Raw genomic sequence first — 19,029 nt, forward strand, 5'->3', positions numbered from 1 at the left:
CTGAAACACGCAATCCTATCCTTCATTAAAAGGTAGTAATTGCGAAAACAGTTTTACAATGCAACAGAAAAACATAATGAAAGATAAAGAATTCAGTGGCTGGAAAAGAGACTAAACACTAGATCAAATAAACTACGTTTAAAATCTCTCACCGCATAAAGCCTGGGAACAAGAATAAAACTCTAGAAACATTTTACCTTCTTCCCCTATAGCGACTAGGGAGAAGAGTAAAAAACGAGAACAACGTTACCCGCTTGAACGAAACGTTTATCCTCCTCTCTCTCCCTCCGTCTCTATCTCTCTCTCTCTCTCGACTTAGAACCTGAGAGATGAGCCCAATTATATATCGTTAAAACATATTATTTGTTAAAGGAAAAAAACTGAAAGGTTTCCCAAATAAAAAGTTCCTTTATTAGAATTAAAACCATTTAAGCTAAGAAAGAATGAACGAAACGCTAGAATCGGTTTACTCTTACTGCAACGTGAAACCGTGAAATACTCTCTCTCTCTATCGTAACGATAGAGCGCATGTTGAACGTTCTGAACGTCAACAACTGCGGAGACAAAACTAAACGTTAGTTCATCTTTGAAAACAGTACGAGACTATCAAAGAAATTCTTTCAAAAACATTAAAATTAAAAAAGTATACATTCTTAAAAGGAAATACGATATGACGGGCTCCATGTTAATTAACTTCGGTTCCAAGTAAGGACCGCCTACTATTAGGAAAGGTCGTATATAAACAAACAAAAATTAATTTTTTATAAGTTTGTAATAAATGGAAAGTTAATCGAAGAGGCCTATAAATGGCGGAGAGATATAAAATAAATAGCAAAATTACCAAAAACCTAAACACACTTCCGTCTAAGGGAAGGGTCGGTCATTAAAAAGTGAAAGAGAGACCATACTCTCTTGGTCACCAACACTTCCGTCTAAGGGAAGGGTCGGCCATTTAAAAGTGAAAGAGAGTCCATACTCTCTTCTTCACCATAATTAAATCTATCCAAAACGAGTTCAAGTTTTGAAATGAAGATAAAACCCCTGCATAGCGAAAGCTCAAAACTGGAATAGTGTACTTCACCAAAACGTTGTGAAAACAAATCCAGTTAGGGACGGCGTATTTAGTAGGTCTTGCCTGTGGCACGACAGAGGAAAAATTGAGTTCTTGTTGACAAGAAGTACTTGAGTACCTGCTCACAGATGGCGCTGTTGTGTACACCCCCACCTGTATAGCGATCGCTGGCGTATCCCGACCTTAGATTTCTGTCGGGCAACAGAGTTGACAGCTACATGATCATCGGGTAAGATTAATATTGAAAACTACACAGCATACTATTAATTTTATTCTAGCTGTGATGATATTGTGGAATGATCTAGTTAATGCTTGAACCTAGTATACACAGACTTTCCTCCTATTATCCACAGTGGCCTGGGTGGTGATGAAAATGGCAAATCTCCAGATATGAATAAGGACATGTCTTGGGCCTTTGTAACAAGTAAGGCTGGAGCTGATCATGCTTTAATTTCATTAGTAATTAAGACCGAGTAGCCTGTCCCAGATGTGTCATTATAATGTAAGATATACTGTATACCGGGTATAAAATCTCATGCAAACTAGAATGGCATTTTGGGTGATCTCTCATATTTGAACTAATTACAATTTTATGAAAGTGTTAAACTTCTTGTTCTCTTGAATAAGAATCTGGTCAACATACTGTAACTGATAGATATATCCCTTATGTGCTTAAATACAGAATGAGACAACCCCTCGTTTAATGATGATTGTAGATGTGCTTACTTGGAGAAGCAGGAAGCCTATCATCTTTTATTTGACTTGAAATAACTAAAAAGTATACCTTGGGTTACTTCATTTCAAGTTAAGTCGGTTTAGAATTTATCACTTGTCAAAAAAAAAATACAAAAAGATTATAATAAAGTTTTACGTCATTTTGTTTTTTTCCGTCTGTCAGGCACAAGTATTGAAGTCATATTATTACTGGAAAAGCGTTAAAAGCACAAAACATGTTACTTTAAGATAAATAAGAATTATAGTATACGTAAATGTTCATGTATCTAACAAACCCGAATAAATAAGAATAAAAGTACAATATATAAAATCATTTGAAAACAAAGAATCTGCTGTTGACGCCGACAATCGACAGCCATCTAAATACGCAATGTAAAAAACCAAATTAGATGAAAATATTATCTTTAACGAGTAAGACTATTTTATGCTATCGCAAAATAGTTTTAATAACTTCATTTACTATTTAATCTTACAAAATAATCAAATTTTACTCTGTCTTAAAGCAAACCACATTCACAAATATGGACCCCGCAATGTACTGTGAACATACTATATTTCAATCATTACATTTAAAAGTAAGTATGTATATTTATTCGTAAATTTAGATTACTTTTTTCAATACTACTGTACATTAAAACCTAAAATTTTTTTAAGATTAAAATAAATTCTTATTAACCATATATTTAAACTGCATTTATAAATAGAATACAGAACTGGGAACATTTATTTCTGGTTTAGCCTAGTGACAAATTCAGAACAAAGTAAATTTGACTTGAGTTGCCTCCCCTGGAACAATTTACCGGTGTAGGGTGAGGTATACCTGTACTCGGCTAAGTGATATCACAGAGCTTTTCTTTTTCAACAAAAAATAAAAATTTATCCATAAAAAAACAAATCTGGTACAACCAAGGAACATAAGTGGTGGGCTACCCTTAAATCTGCACTCTTTGGTGTAGACTCAAGTTAAATCCTTTACTTAAACCAGATGGCTCCGTCACTCACTGTCTAAAGGAAAAGGTAACTCTTTTGGTTAGTGTGTTTGGCAGTATGCAGAGTAATGAGACATTATCTTCTTCACTACTGTTTTCCTTAGGCTACACTAACTAGTTTAGCTTTTTGGCCAAATGAAATTTAAACTTGATGGACCTTGACGCTTATGGAGGTGTAGAACCAAATGGTTTTTGCCAATTCTTAACTCCTAAGTTTTCTGTTATTTTCTGCAAATAAGCAGAGTTTATAGTACTTATTGGAGAATTGGTAATGTTACCCCACTAAGTAAATCTGTTTGTAGTAGCTCTAGCCCTGCTGATTAACGGCCAATTTTCAAAACTCCCATATTACCTAAAGTTTTTAAGTCTTTTGGCAAAACATCTAAATAAGCTAAAGGTAACCATCCATTCCCCGGTTTGCAATTTGGCTTTCGCAAAGGCCTTAGAGCATGTGATGCCGTTTTTACAATCTCCAAAGCTGTACAGAATTTCCTTATGGTCAGGAAGTTTGTGAAATTGGCCTTGATTTTACTGTTGTCTTTGACAGTGGGAGGAGTTTTTCTTAGCATCATTATTGAAAATGTGGTAATAAGATTGCAAATAGTATAGTTGATGTGCACCATAGTGAGTATAGGAATGTGATATCTTGTGTTCCTTAGGGTAGTGTTCTCAGCCCATTACTTTTCATGCTATATACACATGATGTGGTTTAGTCTACAAAACAAGCCTGTTGCATATGCATATCATGCTACTCTCTTTGCCTCACTAGATCTCCTGAATGTAGATCTTAGGATGCCAAATCCCTTAATAAAGATCAAGCTAGCGTAGTGCATGGTGTAAATTTTGAGGCATGATGTTAAGCCCTAACTAAATTTAAGTATGATTTTAAGTAGGTTGAGAACAGAGGCTCATCATCCAGATCTCTGCATTGATAATGTTTCTTTAACTCTTTAAGACTCCTTTATAATGTTACACATGATTCTTGATGACAATTTACTTTTGCGAAACTCATCCAGTTCGTTTCTTCTTCAATTACACAAAAAAATTGGCTTACTGAAAAAGTCTTTTAAGATATTTGGTGATCAATCTATTCTGAAGTGTTTTATTTCTTTCATTCTGCCTTGTTTCGAGTATTGTTCTCCTATCTGGTCTTGATCTGCTGAATCTCATCTTAATTTGTTGGACAAGAACTTGCAATTATTAAATTTCTTATTCCTGATCTTGATAACTAAAGCACCGTTGTTCTGTAAGTTCTTTATGCAGGTCGCATTAGATTTTTCAGAATTTTGACCATTCTTTGCATTCTTCCAAGACAGTACCATCCTGTACATAATACTTAGTATGCAGTTAATTCTAACAGTCATGCCACCTCCATCATAAGGCGCAATAATAAATAGACTGTGGAATGATATTCCTAATCGAGCAGTTGAATCGGTGGAACCTCGAAAGTTCAGATTTGCAGGAAATTTTTTTTTTTTTTGTTGAACAAGATGACAAGTCTCTCTTCAAAATCTATTTATGACAAATCTATTACAATGTTGTTACAGTACTTATCTTGAAATATTTTATATTAATTATTCATGACTTTTCATGTACTTTATTTTTTCCTCATTTCTTTTTCTCACTGGGCTATTTTCCCATTAGATCCCTTGGGCTTATAGTATCTTGTTTTTCCAATTAATTTTTTGCTTATCTAGTAGAAATAACAACAACAGTCTGGCAGTGGAATCGGTGGAACTTCAGAAGTTTAAACTTTTTGCAAATCCTATTTGTTGATCTGATTGACAGTGTCTCATTCTACAGTTTAAATGTGACTTATCTATTTTAATGTTGTTACTGATGTTAAAAATATTTTCCATTTCTTATTCATTACTTGTATATATATTTCATTTGCTATTTCCTTTCCTCACTGGGCTGCTTACTCTGTTGGAGCCTTTGGGTGTGTAGCATTCTGCTTTTCCAATCAGGGTCGTAGCTTGGTAGTAACAAGGCTAGTGAAGTACATGTTTACACTACTTATTTACTGTGAAACCACTACAAGTGGGGAGAAGGGTGGGAAACTAAGTAAAAACAAGGGTGGGAAACCAAGTAAAAACAATACTGTATAGGGGAGTACAGAAGGTTACAGTACTTAGTGTGTTAGTCGACCACGCATAAGCAATGGGCAGCGAGTTGGTAGGTTAGCAGTTAACCCATCATAGTGCAGCTTTTCGTGCCTGTCTCTGTTACCTAACCGCCATGAATAAAGAGAGCCGACCATACCCAACACAGTAGTGCACTTACACTAATAAGTACTATAGTCAATTTCTTTTAGCGTTGCAGATTTGCACCGACTCGCAGCGGTGCCCTTTTAGCTCGGAAAAGTTTCCTGATCGCTTATTGGTTGGACGAGATAATTCTAACCAATCAGCGATCAGGAAAATTTTCCGAGCTAAAACGGCACCGCTGCGAGTCAGTGCAAATCTGCCTCGATAAAATAAATGGACTATGGTACAGTAGATATCAAATAATACAGCAGGTTCTCAGGTTACAGCAATTTCAAGTTCTGAAGATTTGCAGTTACGAACGGGCTCCCAAAAGATCCTTAAAAAATCCAAATAACTATTTTAAGTTATGACAATTGGTTTGTTGATGCAACAAACGACCTGCTGACATGGAGAGCAACTAAAGCCGTCACCTGGTAGCATTAGCTCGCTATCTTCGTTTGATACGCATTCAGGATGTAGGTTCTGCTCTTTTTTAGACAATTCATCAAGTCTAAAAGTATATTGTATATAGCATCAAATACGTAACAGGTTTGGATAGAAAAGACAAAAGGCCACTACTGTAAAGCTCAATGCTTCTGGCTTTTCTGTTAAGGTTCATTCACACTTATATAACAGTGAATGTACCTAAACTTGATATCTACTACGAGTGCAGAGGATCCTCTATCAGGGACTCGAAATTTAACCAAGCACAATTTACAATCATTCAGTAATACTTCTTCAATCCTCACTTTAAAATAAAACCTTTAGCTCAAACCATTACTGGTTTTGTAGTTTTATAGAAACCTTCCTTTTGTGCTCCTCTATACTTTTTCTGCAGTTTTATAAAAACTTTTATGTTGTGCTCCTCTATACTTTTTTCCTAACCTCAACCTAAAGTTTCTGGATGTGTGCTGTATAAGATTGGTTATTATTTATTTATGTAAACCTGCACTTGTAGGCTAGTAGAAGGTAACTAAAAATTACCAGGATTTTGGCAAAAATCATTGGCAAAAAAATCTGGATGGACAAAGAACAGATATATCACATACAAAAGGCAACCGATATCTTTTTAAGATCTGGAAATCCATCTCTTTCATTAAAAGTAAGACATTTACAATCAATCAATGGTAAAACATGTTAAAAAGTAACAAAATTATTTCACATTATTGTCAAACTACTTACATAGGTAGATGTCTCGTTCCACAATGGCCCGACCAGGACAAGATACAATATGAGATTGGAAAAGTGGTGTCTTGACAATATGAGTTGCATTAAAAGGGCACACCTTGACATCAGCATCTCTGTGATTCTGAAAGATGAAGAACACTGATCAAAATAAAATCAACTATTTTACTACTTACCAGATATTAATACTATACTAATACTACCTCTGCAGTGCTAGATACTCAACAAATTAAAAAATCAACACTGAACGAGCACCTCTATTGTAGCCAAGGTATCTCTTCAGGTGGTAGCCGAACAGTATCTCTCTCCAATTATTTCATAGTTAATTAAAAGAATTTTCATGACATTTATATATGACCACTGAATGTGGGGAAAAGTATGGGAACCATTTAAATCTACTCACGTAACATAATAATTACCTAACTGTAGACAGTATTGTACTGTACAGTACTTGAAAAATTATGTTTATTTCAATAAATCCTCAAGCCTAATACTGCCTATTCGTACATTGTCAACGATGGAAGAACAATGATATATAATAAAAACACTCGTGTGTCACCTTTAGATAATGGAATAAAAAATAGCAGTAAAATAAAGTCAAAATGTTAAAGATGCCACTGATCACTCAAGATTGTGCAAATGCCAGAACCCCAACTTTTATTACAATCATTAGCCAGGAAACTACTCATACTGTCCAGGTCTTTTAGCAGTGGATTAGAGGATCAAAAGAAAGATATTGATAAGGAGCTACCATAAATAAAAAAATAAAACAATTTGTATTTTTCCTTGCTATAAAAACGAGTCATTTATATGGGTTTACTCCCAAGTTATTATGCTACGACCAATAAAGAACAAGGTGCCTAATTGGCAACTGTATATGGTTACCAGACATACCTCCAGGCTGGGCGAGCACGAGCCAGCATCGCACTCTTCGTAAGGTCAAGACTTGATGGGTGGGACATTTGGATAAATGGCTCAGGTTTGAATATATAGGAAAAATACAAATTGTTTTAATAATTTGTAGTTTTTTCCTACTCGGATAAAAACTTTCAAGTCATTTAGGCTATTTGAGGAATCTTTCTTTGGTGGGAGGAAGTCTCCATTGTTAAACTAGTATCAATCTAGCCCTTATTTCACGATAAACAGTAAAAAAAAATACACAACATTCAAAACTGGCTCGTATAGGGGTAAAATCGAGATGTCAGCCTCAAATCACAAGTCAATGACCTGACAAAAGTATTATGGTATGAATAATATTTAGGATGTATTATGGTATGAATAATATTTAGGATAAAGTATATCAATATGAATTGTCACATTAATACTTTATCACTAACAAAGTGAATTTGATTACTTACACGCATATGGGTTCCTTCCATAAAGTTACTCCCAAGTGAGGGATGGACAAAAAAGTAAAAAATTGCACACTCCACTTTCATACTCTTTATACCGAGAATAACGGATAATGTGACAAAAGCTTAACTGTCTTGCAAAAGCTTGGCCTAGATTAGACCATAAAAAAGGTACCCAGAGATTTATGGGTATACTGTAGTCCTTTAAACACTGTAGTGTGCTGTAAAGGTAGTCTGACCCTTTCCAGACTACCTGCACTAAGGACTTGAGCCCCTGAATGGTTCTTGCAGAACACTAAGGTTGCAGTAAGATCAAGGATATCATGAGCTCTAGGGGTGCCCCTGGCAGCACTTCCCGAGCACTTTTTGGTGCACCTTGCTCAAGAACAGGTTGGAGATTTTCAGTCCAAAAGGAGCAGTTCTCTTAATATCTCTTTAACACACTCTTACAGAACAGTTACATATTATCCAGATCAACAGTTGCCTCTTAATAGCCAAAACAGTTAAACGTTAAACCTGGTGACATTAATAGTCGGGTTCTGGGTCTTGACTATGAACTTTGGAATGTAGGGGAAAAAAAAATAAAAGTTTTCCCCCTTTAGAGTGTGAGATCAGGCAAGACAAGCCATAGTTTTCTCACTTTTGCTGAACTTAGGGCTAAGAAGAAGACTGTCTTTAAGGTCAGATCTCAGTCCCAGGCCTTATTTAAGGGCTCGTAAGGTGCCCTCTCAAGAGGTTGCAAGACCTCTATCACACTCCAAATTGGAGTTCAAGTTCCCGAGGTGGGCAGATCTGTTCAGTTTCTAATTGGAGCTGAAAATTCCCATAGAGAATAAAGGTTGATTCCTTTCAGTTTAAAGACTTCTTTAGGTAGTTGATGTAGAAGGTCTTGTCCTCCTGTGATTTTATCCTTGATATCTGTTCTCTGAAGATGGGCTCCACATCATTGGCAAGAGGAATCTGTAAATAGAAGAAAATCTAGATGGGCACTTCTATTAGGGGCGATTGAGGGTCTGTCGTCTAGAACCACTGTCTCTTTAGAACCCACTGCAGTGAGCATATGTGCATCCTTTCTAAGAGAACTAGTTTCTCTAGGGATATGAGATGATTGGCTAGCCTTCTCTGTCTTTTCCACTGCTGCAGCTACTTCTGTGGGAGGAAAGTGTGGGGTGGTAGATTACATTTACATTCAAATTACACAAATTGAGCGTGTCTGGGAGAAAATTATTCAGTTCATTTAACAACAACTGCATCTCGGCATTTCAAGATACAGTTCCCCCACAGGGAAACTATCTGATGCCCAGATCTGGACAACTCTTCAAATTATTTCTTGACCAGTGGGTCTTTCACACTCCCTGAAATGATAAACAGACACTGCATTTGACCAGTGGTCCAGCCATGAGCATGGCTGAGTAGCTCCATCTTTTGCATCTCAGATCCCAAAAAGGTGGAGGGAAGGTTAGTTAGCTTGTCACTAGGTATACCTAGGACAGTGGCTACAACATGAGGTCCATAGGTAGAGGTCTAGAGTACATATTTGAGTCTATAAAATTTTCTTTAATGGGATAGCACTAAAGAAGGTAAAGTTCTCAGCAGCTGAGACCTACAGTATTTATTAAACAGATCTAAAGTGTTGCGAGCTTTGTGTGACAAAAACACATTAAACCTGTGTTTGGTGCTGTGGAATTCTGAAAAGACTGCATCAATAGCGCAGTGCCTCCTAGTACCTTGGGCATGTGACAGGTCTCTAAAGAAGAGCCTACCTGCAAGACATTTGTCATCAGCAGTCGGCAAGAAAGAACTTCCAAGACATGTTGGAGGGCAGCAATCATCTCGCACTCAACAAAATCTGAAAACTACCTCATGTAAATTCACATTCTCTCTGCTACTAGAGGATAATCCCAAGAAAATAAGTCAGCGGTATATAAGCGCAAGCTTCAGCGAAAGGTGAACTCTATGAGCAATTCATGGGCTTGCAAGAATAATGCAGATAATGACTTACCTTTCCTGCACCTTAACGAAAATGCCTACTAAACAGAGATCACAATCTACACTCAGTAAAAAGTACATAACTGCAAACAATAATGGTCTTTAGTAGTGTGGATTTCTTGTCGGTTTAATCATAAAGCAAAGCAAGACCAACACACATGTATTCTTGCTTCATTCCCTTAATAACACAAAACCACCTTAACCTTTCAAGCCAAATGGTAGGAAAGGATTAAACACCCTTGCATAGGATGCAACAGCTCATTCATACTTGTTGCGGCCAAAGACAAATTATGAGTTTTTGACAGGAAGGTGGGGCTACTGGCTCGCACTCACGACCTGTCAATAACTACTGTACCTCACCTACGATTTCAACAGCCGTTCTAGCACTGTTGAAAACATTTTCTCCATTTTAAAGGCTGAAATGTTTGCATAGGGATTGGAACAAATGAGGATTGGTTTGTTTATCAGCGAGATGGCTGAGGGCGAGCAGTCTGTTCCATATCTTAGCTCTCCCTCTAGGCAAAGCTACCATGCTCATTTAGGGAAAGTAAATTTTTTTATTTGATTACTAAAGTCAAATTATTTTCTTCAATCAAGGAATATTGATTGTAGTCAATAATTACAGTAGAATAAAATAATTTTGCATTAAATACAGTATTACAGTAAATTACAGGTACAGTATTATTATTATTATTACTATTATTATTATTATTATCAGCCAAGCTACAATCCTGGTTGGAAAAGCAGGATGCTATAAGCCAAAAGGCTCCAACAGGGAAAATTGCCCAGTGAGAAAAGGAAACAAGGAAAATAGAATATTTTAAGAAGTGTAACATTAAAATAAATATCTCCTATATAAACTATAAAAACTTTAACAAAACAAGAGGAAGAGAAATAAAATAGAATAGTGAGCTCAAGTGTACCCTCAAACAAGAGAACTCTAACCCAAGACAGTGAGTACTTAAAACAATAATGGTGGGAGATCTCATATTAGAATTAATTACTCAAATTTTATAATTTAGGAGTTTAATTTCTTAAGAGTGCACTTTACCTACTCAAAAAGATGCTTTATTATACTGGACAGCAAACTAAAAACAAAAACAAAGAATAGTCGAGTCTTTATCACAGTTCGTTATACAGTATCAGTATAATTTTCTTTTTTGGACAAATAACTAGCCTCAAATAAAAGTAAAATATTACTGCTGGTATACCAAAAAGTTAGAAAAGGGATTTTGACGAAGGAAAAATCTATTTCTGGGGAGAGACCTGTGACGCCCGGCGAAAAAGTCCTTCTTTGTACTTTTTCTGATATAAATCTTCCAAATATACCAGAGAAAATTAAAAGCATGGAATGCAGAGGTTACAACCCTCGCGCGAGCACCTTGTTGGTGTCGTATATCTAACAAGGGCGTTTGTAAAACACTATTCACAGGCTGTCTTCCATTTAGATAATCCCTTCATCAAAGGGGGAGGGCCGTGACAGGCCCTAGAGAATACAGTTGGGTTACCCTACCGACACCCACCACTCGCGCTCACTAGGTCATCCTTCTGCAAGAACATATGGCTTGGCAAGGAAAGGGTGGGTCCGTACAAAAATCATCGGGAAGGGTTTCGCCGGGCGTCACAGGTCTCTCCCCAGAAATAGATTTTTCCTTCGTCAAAATCCCTTTTCTGGGTCGAACCTGTGACGGCCGGCGAAAAAGTACCAGAGAATGCCTTCCAAGCCCAATAAATTAATAACATAATGAGGAGAATACAATCACCATGTACGACAATACTATGATATAATAAAGTAATCGTCCAATTACCAACCAGCCAAATGACATAGGGAACGTAAGGTTAAATAATAATGACGACAAGGAACCAACTGAGTGTCGAATCGCAAAAGGCATCAAACCTTACATGTCTAAGTATATCTAAACATTAAAGGAACGGTAACTACAATAACAGTTAAACCATAGGAATTAAACATGGCAAATATCATAGGGCTAACGAACTACCAAGGAGAGCGGCGACGTGGTGTGAGTGGCGGGTAGGAGGGAGAAGAGAAGAGATGGAAGAAAGGAAGAAGAGGAGATTAATGGGGAGAGATAAGGCTCCCCTCTGCCATCGTTGGGTATTTAAGGGCCTGTAAGATCTTTAGATATTGGCGTTTGACAACCATAGGGGATTTCCAACCCGTATATTTTTTAAAATCATCAAAGTCCCTGTTCTGGAAATCATTGTTGGAGGCATCTACTGTCCGTATATCATGAGCCTGGGGAAATGATTCCGGATTAGTATGTTTAATGAAGTAGAGGATTTGTTGCCTGATACCGTGAATGGAACTAGTACCTCCTTGTTCCCTGATAACCAAGGAGCCAGACGAGCGGGTGGCAGTTCTAGCTAAAAAGGGGCTTGAGAGTGTGACTGTACACGGAGAAAAATCCTGGGGATGAAGAATAATCTTCCGAGAGGAGCACCTATTTTGCGGATCCTCATTTTTTAGCTAGGGAAGCTTTGTCTGGAAAGGAGTACTTCGGCTGAAGGGAGGAAATCTATGTTTTCCGGGTTCGTGAGAGCTGCTAGTTCTGATGTTCCATCACCTGAAGCCATAGCCGTTAGAAATAAAGTCTTCCTAAGAAGAGTGATATAAGAGCAGGATTCATTGTCCGTGTCCATCGCAAGTTTGAGAACACCGTTCAGAGACCAAGAGTCCTTTTGTGGCCGAACCGAAGGTAGAAGCCTAGCACATGTTTTTGGGGTTGATGAGAAATAGGAATCAGCTAGGTTAATGTTGAACCCAACAAGGTAGATCTTCTTCAAAGCTGACTTGATGGTGGTTAAAGTGCTAACTGTTAGGCCTTTGTCAAATAGGAACCTCAAGAAAGAGATGGCTAAATGCGGGGACATACGAGTATGGTCTGCACTCTTAGGGGACCTACTAGTTGTTAACGGCCGAATCATATTGGCGAATTGTCGAGTCCCTTTTTGTCCCATTCGATGAAGAGATCGTTTCCGGTTCAATGTTCGCATCTCTACGAGCTGCCAACTTCCTGTAGTCCACAAAGTTAGAGTTTTGGCTATCCTTGAGTAATCTAACACAGTGAGTTTGGATACTCGGGTCAGTTTGAGGAACGGGATCCGGATGGGACTGAGTTTCAACTCGAGGAGGAGAGGAAACCAACTGTTCTTGGCCAGTGAGGTGGTACTAAAGCCACTGCGCCCGGGAAGGAGCGTAGTTTGTGTAAAAGTTTTTAGAAGATTCCCTGGGGGAGATAGGGAAATCTTCTTCTAATGGTTCCAATCCCGGGGTAATGCGTCCATGGCATAAGCCCGAGGGTCCAGGGTTGGGGTCACATAACAAGGAAGTTAGTGATTCATCTGAGTTGCGAATAGATCTACCTGGAGGCCTGGAACGAGCCTGAGTATCCACCGGAATGAAATTATGTCTAGAGACCATTCTGACTCCAGTGGATCCGTCCTGGATAGTGAGTCCGCTCTCACATTCTGGCCTCCCGCTAGGTGAGGTGCTGACAGGAACCAGTTCTCTTCTGTTGCCCAGGCGAAGATAGTGACCAGGATCTGATTCAGGTTGGGTGACTTGGATCCTCCCCTGTTGACGTAGTGTACTGCGTCTGTGCTGTCTGACACTACTCTGATGTGGGTCGACCTCGGAGGAGAGTCTCTCTTCAGGGTCAAGAACACTGCCATGGCTTTGAGAACAATGATATGGGACTGTTTCATGGAGAGTGACCAAGAACCTGAAACATCTGATGTTCGGAGTAATCCCCCCCATCCACTTAGAGACGCGGCTGTATGGAATGTCACTTGTGGAGGTGGGAATTGTAGAGGAACCGATTTGGAGAGGTCCTTCGGTTCGGACCATGGGTGTAGTCTCATTTTCAAGACAGAGGGGATCTTCGAGACCATGTCTCTTATAGGTACTGTAGCTCTCTTTCTCCAAACTCGATTGATGTCTTTGAGTTTGGCTTTTATTAGATCTGTTACTGAAGTGAATTGGAAAAATCCGAGGATACTTTCTAAGGCTCTTAGGACACCTGTTTGTGTTTGAGAAAATTTTTTGATCTTGGAAACTATTCCTCTTACCTTTTGGAAGGGAGAGACAACGTGTGCTTCGAAAGGTCCCACTGAATGGCTAACCATTCTAAGCGGACTGATGGTTGCAGGCGAGATTTTTTGGAGATTGACCCGAAATCACAGGTTGTCGAGAAATTGGAATAATTCCTTCGTAGCTCTGTTGCCTTCTATGACCGGCCGGGCCCAAATGAGCCAACCGGCCAGATAAGCAATGATCTGTATCTCTTGGTTCCTGAGTTGTTCTAACACTCTCTCTCCTAGTTTTGTGAATATCCTGGGATCAATGTTGAGGCCAAAGGGCATGTCTTGAACACAAAGGCTTTCCTGCTTAGGCGGAAACCCAGATAAGAAGAGAAGTTTCGAGCTAAAGGCGCAAGATAATAGTCGTCGGTAAGATCGACAGAGGTGGTGACGGTCCTAGGGGAAGTAAGGTCCGTACCTGAGAGATAGTCAACATCCGGAACTTGTCGCAGAGAATGTAAGAGTTTAGCTTGACAAGTCCAGGTCCACTCTCAATGCCGCCAAGCCTTTCTTCGGAATTGTGAACAGGTGGCTTTGGAACTTCAGTGATCGATCCCGTTTGATTGCTTCTTCTTGAGTAACCCTGTGGTGTACTCTTCCAGGATGGGAGTGGATTTCTGGGAGAAGGTCACTGGTGGAGGAGGAGGACCTTGTGGCCATTTTCACCTCAAACCTTTAGAGATTATGCTATGAGCCCATAGACCGAAGGTCCAATGGTCTCGAAAGTGGTAAAGTCTACCCCCTACCGGGACCACCGCGTTGTGAGGGGGTGAATCTAGGTACTTTCCTTCTCCGAGCCCCCTTTTTTCTAGGTCCGTCTCGATGGCGAGACTGTCTTCTACTCCTGTAGCTTCCTCTCTGGTGTCCACGAGAGGAGCCTGAGGGTTCGGATCTAGGGCTGTATGCAGGTAAAACATCCCAACGGGGTTGGGCTGTGTACCTGGGGAATCAGTGAGGTAGACCACCTGATGAGGGGGATTTGGATGCATAGACGTCGAATCGGAGGGAGGCTGTGATGACGAGTGGGTAACCGACTATCGATTCCTGTCTGATAGAGGCCTCAGACAGAACGTATTTCCCACAACTAACCCGATCAGACCATCAAACGTGTAGGTCGAATTGGAAGGGCAGATCTTGGAATTATCGTAACCCCCAGACTGACAACATCCTGGTCCAGACAGATCGGGCCTGCCCTTTAGGAAATAATACTGTTACCTTCGGTACCTTGTCTAACCTAACCAAGGCAATCTCTTTCAATCGAATGAATCCGTTGAACGGGAATTCTAGTACCTGGGAGTAAATTCTAGGTCCCCCAGAGGGAGGATGTCTATGCCATCCAGATTTATGGTACCATCTATATATGGAACCTGTAAGGCAAATCTCTATGCGTTGTTTTTATCGAAGGAGGTTACTTCGATATGCCTGGGGCTGTAGGGGGAAACTTCTGAGTTCCTGAACGGATCTGACTCACTACCATACTTTTGAGCTCCGTCATAGCCCCTTGGTTTTCCCTAGAATGTGTTGCTTTTAGCAGTCACGGTTTATGCAGGGTAACATGAACATCAGGATCCATTAAGGGTCCTAGGTCGGTGACGTAGGTAATTGCAAAGCTGAAGGCTCAAAATTCATCCCCACCTACCTGCCCGTCCATGGGGTCGTCGTCCAACCTTAGAGAGGACACTCTGAGGAGATAGGGACCTCTAGATGGAGCATTTCTTCCCAACCTTGATAACCAAGGGCGGAGAGCCTCTCTTGCAGGCCAGAGAGATTCATCATCATCCTGACGGGAACCATGTAGGCGAACCTTCTGTAAAAGAAAGGGGACATAAGTCTGGATGTTCCTTGAACTTTGGTTAGTGATCCTATTCACAGGCTGGGATCAACTGTACAACTCATAAAAATCAATTTTAAAGAAAAATCATTTAATGTACTATCTTTTGGGGTATAGTTCGACACTTGTATTCATGAAATGTGACACTGTTGGCGCATCCGCCACAGGTTGGCCACCCCTGACTCAGACGTTCAGAACCGGGTCTAACATTATTTACTGGCTATTAGTATTCTATTGATTCATCTGTTCACTGACCAGAGTTTCAAGGAACAGTAGATAGCCTCTCATGGCATGGTTAGTCTCGACCCGGCCCTTCATTAGAAGGGGCCAACGTTTGGTTCCCAGTACTGAGTGGAAACTTATTTCTATTTGAACACTATGTTGTATGGATATTTATTCATATTTAGGCATAGTTAGAATTGAATATGTATAAATATAGGCATAATCAATTTATTTCTATTTGAACACGATGTTGTATGAATATCTATTCATATTTAGGTATAGTTAGAATTGAATATGCACAAATATAGGCACAATCAATTTATTTCTATTTGAACACTATGTTGTATGGATATTTATTCATATTTAGGCATAGTTAGAATTGAAAATGCATAAATATAGGCATAATCAATTTATTTCTATTTGAACACGATGTTGTATGGATATTTATCCATATTTATACATAGTTAGAATTAAATATATGCATAAATATAGGCATAGTTATGTTCATATATTTTTATTTGGACTTTCAAGAATAACTAATGAATATTACCAACGCAAATTCAAAGTGTCATTAAAGTAAGTACAGTTTACTTTGTATTCATGTTAAATCCTTTCCTTTACAGCAAAACAAGAGATTGGCCACCAGTGGTCTGAGTGAGCTCTGTCTGTAACGGAGCTCCGGTAACAATCCCCGGTACAAAGGTCCGTCATAGTGACAACGTGAACACCAGAGGAAAACTAATATTAACCTCAATGCTGATCGCCTGTACGATATCCGGTTAAGCCGGAGATTCGATGAAAAGGATCGTAATAACGATATTGTGATTATTTATGAAAAAGGGTTCATACCCTGATTCTGATCGTCTGATTGATCTCTGTTTGTAACGGAGAACTAGTGACAAAGGTCCGTCATCGTGAAAACGTGATCCTCAGCGGTACGATAACATTCTCTAATACTGAATGTTTGTGTTATCTCCAGTGAAGCCGGAGATTCGATGAAAAAGGGACCGTAATAATGAAACTGTGAAGTCTTCATCGGTATCACATTGTTAACTCCGGTTCTGGCCGTCTGCTTGATCTCTGTTTGTACCGGAGATCCGGTAGCAAAGGCCCGTCACCGTGATATCGTGACCGTTCCCGGTACGATAACATTAACCTCAATGAATGATTGTGTTATCTCCCGTGAAGCCGGCCGTAACGGTGTAATTATGATCAAACATGACAAAGGTTCGTGTGTAAAAGGCTTCAGCCGGAGTCCGAGTGCCGGATTACACCGTTGCACTCCAAAAATCTGCTCCTGAACGTTAACTAGTTCTCACCCAATGAGTATCCATATAGCGGAGCATAACTCAAGGCGGAGCTAAGCATAACTTCGGAGCTAAGGGTGTCGGTATAAAACGACCCCAATTAATGACTCATACACTAACGTACCTATTAATAGTGTTAGCTATATTAACAGTAACCACATCAATAAAAACGTTTATAATATTAAACGTACTATCATCAACTCTGATACTAAGAGGAGGCTTGAATAACTCGTGATCGTATAAAAACGGAGAACGGGAAATTCACCTCTCTTACTCGAGCTAACAAAGAAAACGAGAGAAGGAATAACTCATATCTGTAGAACAGGGAACGAGCAGTCTCTGTTTTCGCTCTCAAGGTTACATAATAAAAAACTAACATCACACAATAAAACAAGAACATTAATAAAATTGATTGCTTTTCTTAGTAATAACCAAGAACGAAGAATAACGTAACAAAAAAACAAGGATATAGTCTAAATCGAAGCCTCTGAGGCGAGAACAAACTAAGACTAAATCGCTAAACTTTAATTCGCTATTCTTTAAATCGCTATTCTTCGTAGGTCCAAATTGGACTTGCAAGCAAATAAATACCATAGCAAAAATTAATGATAACAATAAAAGGCCATAAAACGTAAGTGATATAACCAAGATGAAAGAGTACCAGATGGGCAAAATTAACTAGAATATTTACCGAAGCGAACATAACCCAAAATGGCTGCCGATACCTCGGCAAGACAATCGCTTCCAAAACTAAAAACCACCATATTGGAAACAGAACAAATGCCCGGTACTGTCAAAAGCTGCCAAAACAAACTATGGTACTTAACATTGGTAAGGGTGAAGTATCAACGTCAGTCATGTTGAATAAACGACAATCACTTCGAAAAACACTGGGCAAAACACTTAAAACTTTGCTGGCAAGTCCAACACAGAAGGATGACCTAGTGAGCGCGAGTGGTGGGTGTCGGTAGGGTAACCCAACTGTATTCTCTAGGGCCTGTCACGGCCCTCCCCCTTTGATGAAGGGATTATCTAAATGGAAGACAGCCTGTGAATAGTGTTTTACAAACGCCCTTGTTAGATATACGACACCAACAAGGTGCTCGCGCGAGGGTTGTAACCTCTGCATTCCATGCTTTTAATTTTCTCTGGTATATTTGGAAGATTTATATCAGAAAAAGTACAAAGAAGGACTTTTTCGCCGGCCGTCACAGGTTCGACCCAGAAATTAACTACTGTATATAGAAGCCAGTATATCACAAACCTCTTAAAAATGTCATACCTTGAATGCTCAAAAAATAGATTTACATTTTTATAAAAATTACCTTCCAGCATTTCGTTATGTGACCAGCCATGCGATGGGGAAGTATCCTGTGGACAGGATCAAACGGACATTCTAGTAACTCTTCTGTTGCTCTGTAATTTGACATTATTCCTGCAAAGATGGAAAAATGGATGGTTTTCAATAAATTCAACAGAATAGGCTATTAGTAGAACACTGAAAAATGGTTATGCTACCTTATTAATTGGTTCTATTTGAATACTAAATTATATAAATATAATGTTAACAAGTTATGGATGCCTCCCAACCGGTGTATTTCCCTGTTTAAAATTACATTTGGTGATCATCCAAAATATGACAAATTCGTAGATAATTTTTATTTTTCCTAACTATACAAACCTTAGCTATTTACATGGGGTATTTACTTCGGCGTAGCTGAAATGACGAGCCATAAGAATTTTAACGAGGGTTTACTACCCCTCCGCTAGTTAGCAGGGGGGTAGGGAGGGGTAGCTTGCTACCCCTTCCCCCTCACACACACAGTGAGTGCTTCACTTTACTTAGAGGTAGGACTTATCCCGGGGGACAGGGCTGGCGGGCAAATATGTGTAAATAGCTAAGGTTTGTATAGTTAGGAAAAATACAAATTATCTACGCTATTTACATGGGGTGACTTAACCCTTAGGAAGGGTGGTAAGTTCCTGCCATACTGGCTTTG

The 19,029-nt window shown here is 39.1% G+C and overlaps 1 protein-coding gene across 2 annotated transcripts in view; it reads right to left on the reverse strand.

The window, feature by feature from the left end:
- Positions 1-19,029, reverse strand: part of LOC137654629 (uncharacterized) — a 129,704-nt gene that overhangs the window by 91,165 nt on the left and 19,510 nt on the right. For both annotated transcript variants that reach the window (XM_068388428.1, XM_068388429.1), the window contains exons 2-3: positions 18,355-18,464; positions 6,225-6,351 (exon numbers count right to left, since the gene is read on the reverse strand). In XM_068388428.1, coding sequence (XP_068244529.1) covers positions 6,225-6,351; positions 18,355-18,464 — 237 coding nt within the window. The remainder of the gene's footprint in view (positions 1-6,224; positions 6,352-18,354; positions 18,465-19,029) is intronic.

Source organism: Palaemon carinicauda, chromosome 15, assembly GCF_036898095.1.
Source record: "Palaemon carinicauda isolate YSFRI2023 chromosome 15, ASM3689809v2, whole genome shotgun sequence".
Lineage (NCBI taxonomy): Eukaryota > Metazoa > Arthropoda > Malacostraca > Decapoda > Palaemonidae > Palaemon > Palaemon carinicauda.